General features: G+C 49.0%; 1 protein-coding gene across 1 annotated transcript; it reads left to right on the top strand.

Annotated features, from left to right (window-relative positions):
- The first annotated feature begins 2829 nt into the window (after window positions 1-2829).
- On the top strand, window positions 2830-5101 carry LOC108769979 (uncharacterized). Its single transcript, XM_018521246.1, has 3 exons — window positions 2830-3124; window positions 3168-4455; window positions 4537-5101. The coding sequence occupies exons 1-3, from the start codon at window positions 2830-2832 to the stop codon at window positions 5099-5101; spliced, it is 2148 nt and encodes a 715-aa protein (XP_018376748.1).
- Window positions 5102-5912: the final 811 nt, after the last annotated feature.

Below are 5912 nucleotides of genomic sequence, written 5' to 3'. Positions count from 1 at the left end.
GCTTGGTAAACGGACGAGACGCTATATTGTAGCGCACCGGACGTTACACACGTAATTTTTTTGAAAAATCAAATAATATTAGAAATAATTTTATCTATTATGTGATTTTATAATTATCGAATTTTAAAGAATTAAATATTTTAAAGAATAGGAAGAAAAAACATATTAAGTGTACAACTTTACTTCCGCCGTTTTTTTTTCCCGAAATTCGAGGCAGTATTGTAAAAAACTGGTTATACATTTATGATTTAAAGTATTGTCTATCGCTGGCCACTACTTTCTCCCATCTTTCGGGCAGCGTACGAATCCCGCGTCGAAAAAACTGGTCATTTTTTTAGGCGATCCACGAATCGATCCAATTTCTTACTTCTTCATACGACCGGAAGTGCTAGTCAGCCAGGCCGTGTGCCATTGATCGAAACAAATGATATTCATAGGGAACAACGTCTGGAGAATACGGCGGGTGAGGTGGGACTTCCCATTTCAACGTTTCGAAGTATGTCTTGACCACTTTCGCAACATGGGGTCGAGCATTGTCATGCTGCAAAATCACTTTATCGTGTCTCTCGTTGTATTGCGGCCGTTTATCTTTCAATGCTCGGCTCAAACGCATCAATTGCGTTCGATACCGGTCGCCTGTGATTGTTTCAGTCGGTTTTAACAACTCATAATACACTACGCCGAGCTGGTCCCACCAAGTACAGACCATGACCTTGAAACCATGAATTTTTGGTTTGGCCGTCGACGTGGAAGCATGGCCGAGAACTTCCCATGATTTTCTGCGCTTGGGGTTATCGTAATGAACCCATTTTTCATCCCCACAATGCGATGCAGAAATCCCTTCCGTCTTTGCCTTTCAAGCAGTTGTTCTCAAGCAAACAAACGCCGTTCAACATCTCTCGGCTTCAACTCGTACGGCACCCAATTTCCTTGCTTCTGAATCATTCCCATGGCTTTGAGGTGTTTCGAAATGGCGTGTTGAGTCACTCCCAATGATCATGCCAATTCTTCTTGATTTTGACACGAGTCTTGATCAAGTAATGCCTCCAATTCTGCATCTTCAAAAACCTTCTCTCTTCCATCGCTATGCCGGTCTTCGACGTCAAAATCATCGTTCTTGAAGCGTTGAAACCACTCACGACACATTCCTTCACTAATAGCGGCCTCATAAGTATTTGAGAGCATTCGATGAGCCTCAGCCGCAGATTTCTTCATATTGAAACAGAAAATTAAAACCTCCCGCAAATGACGAGAATTTGGCTCGTAAACTGACAATTTTATTCGAGAATAACTTTATGATGCAGACACAAATCGACTAATGTTTCTATGGGGTTATGTTGACAGATGCCCAAGTTTATTGTATGACTTCTATGATCTATTTATTTCGACCACCACTTACCGCTAAAGTCATCTACAAGAAAACGGCGGGAGCAAAGTTTTACACCTAATATGATTGTGTAACTTTTCAAATTACGTGATTTAAAAAAAATCACATACTGATTTCAAATTACGCGATTTAAAAAAAATCACATACTGATTTGGAACAATCCGTTACGTAGTTTACCTATTTTACTTACATGATTTCATTATGTAATTTTGTGACGTGATTTTTTTCGGTAGGGTAAACTTAATGTTTACCTTTTTTATATATCGCAGTTACTTATTAAGTGTATACTAAAGCTAATATTTCGTTTCAGACCCCAAAGGGATTTCATTCTTTCTGTTCAGAATTGGAGCGTTAATTCGTGCGGTCGTCGAGATCGCTTGATAAACGTCTTCGCTTCGAATCGTTGTTGATTCGACTTTCGAGCAATGTCGACTTCGAGAGCGAGTGTTTGTGTGCCGATGACGACGGGAGTCTTTCGACACAGAAAAAAGGCTCTCGTCGTACTTGGTGTGTTACCCTCTGATTAGTCGCTCGTTGCTGGGCCGATGTTATCGGCGAATCGCGTTATCGCTTCCACAATCAAAGCCGCGAGCCATTCGAGTTCGCGCGACAAAAGGTCAGTACGAATCTGGAGAGCGACGGGTCAAGAGGGATCCGTCGACGCGTCCGTGCGAACCCGGCGCACAAATAAATAGTCTTCATTGTCGTTAACGGGGGAACCTGATCGAGGGCTCCCGCCGCCGGCAACAAAAGTGGTCCTTCGAGCTGGATTTAAGTGAAAACCGAAACGCGACTCTCAGTTCGTGCTCATCGTGCGGGCGCACAAAGTGCTCCGCCGCGCCGAAAAGTAACGGACGTCGCAACTCGCGTCCGTCGGTGCGTCGCCTCCCGCGCCGAAGCCTTACAAACTTCGCTCGCGGAAGATGACACTCGCGAAATCCGCTGCTCCACGCGTTTCGCGTAGTGAATTCGTTGTGCTACTCGCGGACGCTCCTTACGCTCCGTCGAGCTAGTGACTCTCGCGAACGCGGCTCCACGCGTTGCGCGTAGTGAATTTATCGTGCTACCCGCGGACGCTCCGTACGCTCTGTCGAGCTAGTGACTCTCGCGAACGCTGCTTTACGCGTTTCGCGTAGTGAATCTATCGTGCTACTCGCGGACGCTCCTTACGCTCCGTCGAGCTAGTGACTCTCGCGAACGCTGCTCCACGCGTTTCGCGTAGTGAAATCGTTGTGCTACTCGCGGACGCTCCTTGCGCTCCGTCGAGCTAGTGACTCTCGCGAACGCGTCTACTCGCGTCTCGCTCGTGCATTGACTATTGCGAAAAACGCAATTTGCGTTCCGTCCGTAACATCGATTTTCGTCGAAGCGACGAGCTCCTCGTTTCGAAAAATAATACTCGAGCGCCGCTACGCGCGCCTCGATTCCAAACGTACCTCACGATGGCCGAGGAAATCGAGAATCTAATCTTAGCGCAAGAGTACAAAATTGGTGCTCTCAAACGCGTGCTCATCAACTACAAGAAACTCCCGAAGGCGAGCGTGACGGTGCCGACGATCCAGAGCCGCATCTCCCAGCTGAAGGAGCTCTGGGCCGCCTGTAGCAACCAACATGTCCTGCTGTTGCAGACCGCTACGTCCGGGGAGCTAAAGAGCCTGCCCTATTTCGTGGACAACGTAATCCTAGAAGCCGAGAACGTCTATGCCAACACCAGCGACATTCTACAAAACGCGCTAAGTAGACTGTTACCCGCTAACACTAACTCTTCATTATCCGATAGTCACGACGAGTCTGTTTCGCGCGAGTCGAGTTCTCAGATCTCGCGATTGCCACGTATCGTTGCCAAAATTTACTGGTAAAATCGCGGAATGGGAGAGTTTTCGAAATATGTTCGAGTCTCTCGTGGCCTGTAACGCTTCGCTTTCTAAAGTGCAGAAATTTCATTACTTAAAAACAAGCGTTACCGGTGAAGCCGCGGTGTTGATCCATAACTTGAAAATTTCGGAAGCTAATTACGACTCTGCGTGGCAACTGCTGATCGACGAATACGACGACCAGCAAACCTTAGTTCATACGCATTTGCACGCGTTTGCTAGTCTACCTGTGATGAAAACGGAGAATGTGAACGACTTGCGAAAACTCCGCGATACGGTCTCTTCGTCGTTAGCCGCGCTAAAGAATCTCGATCGTCCGGTAAATGAGTGGGACGATCTTCTCGTTTATCTTATTGCTCAGAAGTTTAGTCCTCGCACTCGCAGCGAATGGAATTTGAAACGCACGGAATTCGCCAAGCTTCCGTCTTACAAAGATATTAATGACTTTCTGACTCTACGCATTCGCAGATTATCCGATCATTCCGATTCGTCGAAAGATACTCGTCGTTACAGAGACGATAAACCGCGCTCGTCGGTTAATAACGTCACTGCAAACAAATGCGTTGGTTGCTCCGGAAATCACTCGGTCTTGAAATGTAAAGAGTTTCTTGATAAAACGGTTGAGCAGCGCGGCGATTTCGCGCGTCAAAGCAGGCTTTGCCTCAATTGTCTGAGATCCGGACATTTCCTTCAGCAATGCCCGAGCAAATCTCGATGTTCGCACTGTAGTCGTTCACATCACTCGTTACTACATTTCTCAAATAATGTAAAAGCCGATGCTACGGCAACTTCTTCGAAGATAAGAGCGGAAGCGCAACCGTTCACTCCGACAGCGTCCAACGCGCCAGTCGCTGCGAGCAGCAATCATGTCACGAACACACGGACCGGTCTCCCCGCGGACACGGTTCCTTCGAATGTCCTTTTGGCAATCGCATGGGTTGACGTTCACACGACCGAAGGCCGAAGCTTTAAAGTTCGCGCCTTACTGGATCAAGGATCCACTTTCAGTTTTATTTCGCAATCGCTCTGTCAGACGTTGCGTACAAAGCGACAACGCTCAAATTTGCAAGTTACGTGTTTCGGCGAGAAATTTACAGGCGTCGCGAGATCTCGCGTCGTACTGACATTAAAGCCGTGTTCCAGTGCGGAACCGGGCTTCCCGCTGCACGCCTACGTGTTTCAAAATATTACTTCGTACGCCGCGTCGCGGACTCAGCCCGTCGAGTCGTGACCTCACTTGCAAGGCATCTCACTTGCCGATCCCGATCCTTCAAGTCATCGGATTCACCTACTAATCGGTGCTGACTTGTACGGTTCCTTGTTGAAAGATGGCCTCCGGCAAGGCCCTATTGGAACGCCTACCGCTCAATTGACAGCGTTAGGCTGGATTCTCTCCGGCCCCACGGGTCGCGGCCGGATTGAATCCGCGAATATTTGCGTCTGTCATAACGTGTCTACGCACGACACGAATTCGCTTCTCAGGCAATTTTGGGAGGACGAGGAGGTCTCAAGCCCCCCTCCACTTACCGACGAGGAGGAGCGTTGCGAACAACACTTCCTCGCCACTCATAGCCGTTCTCCAGAAGGACGGTACATTGTTCGATTGCCCTTCAGGCACGAACTACCTATCGACATAGGCGATTCACTGCCTATCGCCACAGTATTCTACGAGAAAATTGAAAGGAAGCTGCGTCGGCACGCCGAACTCTCCGCGCAGTATAATGACTTTTTGGCGGAATATCTCGCCTTGGGACATATGAGCGCGATCGAAAGTTCCAGCGACACCGCTCTTACGCCCGTGTACATTCCGCATCATTCGGTTTTTACGCGAAACGAGTAGTACCACGAAGTTACGCGTCGTTTTTAACGCCTCGTGCAAAACGACGAACGGCACGTCGCTTAACGACCATCTGCTGGTCGGACCGAAGTTACAGCAAGATCTCCCCGCTATTCTGCTGCGCTGGCGGCAGTGGCGTTTTGTTTATGCGGCAGACATCGCCAAGATGTTCCGGCAAATCCTCGTGAATAATCTCGATACCGACTTCCAACGAATTCTCTGGCGTCCGTCCTGCGACACGCCGATCACGCATTTCCGGCTTTTGACCGTAACGTACGGGCTCGCTCCCGCTCCGTATCTCGCGATGCGCGTTTTGAAACAATTATCGTTAGACGAAGGGTCCGACTATCCGGCGGCCGTCCCGATACTACGCGACTCCGTCTACGTCGCCGACGCGCTATTCGGTGGAGATGACGTCGAGTCGCTGATGGAGTGTCGCGAGCAATTGACGGGACTCCTTCAGCGAGGGGGCTTTCAATTACGGAAATGGGCGTCGAATTCGCCTGAATTGCTGCGCGATTTGGCAACGCGTCAAACCGACATGGAGAATCACCTCCTTCAGCAGGACAAGACCCTTAAGGTACTCGGAATTTCGTGGCTTCCCCACGACGACACGTTTCGTTTTCAAGTGGACGCTTCGTTTCCGGTCACTCCGACGAAGTGTTCCGTCCTGTCAGTTATTGCTCGATTATACGACCCCCTCGGCTGCGCCGCGCCCGTCGTCATTGTTGCAAAAATCCTTTTACAGGAATTATGGTTAACCCAATCCGATTGGGACACCCCTCTCCCTGACGAATTGCGTCAGCAGTGGGAG

Source organism: Trachymyrmex cornetzi, unplaced genomic scaffold, assembly GCF_001594075.2.
Source record: "Trachymyrmex cornetzi isolate Tcor2-1 unplaced genomic scaffold, Tcor1.1 scaffold978, whole genome shotgun sequence".
Taxonomy (NCBI): domain Eukaryota; kingdom Metazoa; phylum Arthropoda; class Insecta; order Hymenoptera; family Formicidae; genus Trachymyrmex; species Trachymyrmex cornetzi.
Note: the sequence above shows the minus strand (reverse complement) of the source record. Positions and strands in the feature narration are given on the sequence as shown.

What these genes read in the sequence shown, in the direction of transcription:
- LOC108769979 (XM_018521246.1), top strand. Translation starts at nt 2,830, where the DNA reads ATGGCCGAGGAAATCGAGAATCTAATCTTAGCGCAAGAGTACAAAATT. An exon ending in CATTCTACAAAACGCGCTAA is followed by an intron (nt 3,125 to 3,167) that starts GTAGACTGTTAC and finishes ATTATCCGATAG; the next exon opens with TCACGACGAGTCTGTTTCGC. An exon ending in GTGTTTCAAAATATTACTTC is followed by an intron (nt 4,456 to 4,536) that starts GTACGCCGCGTC and finishes CGATCCTTCAAG; the next exon opens with TCATCGGATTCACCTACTAA.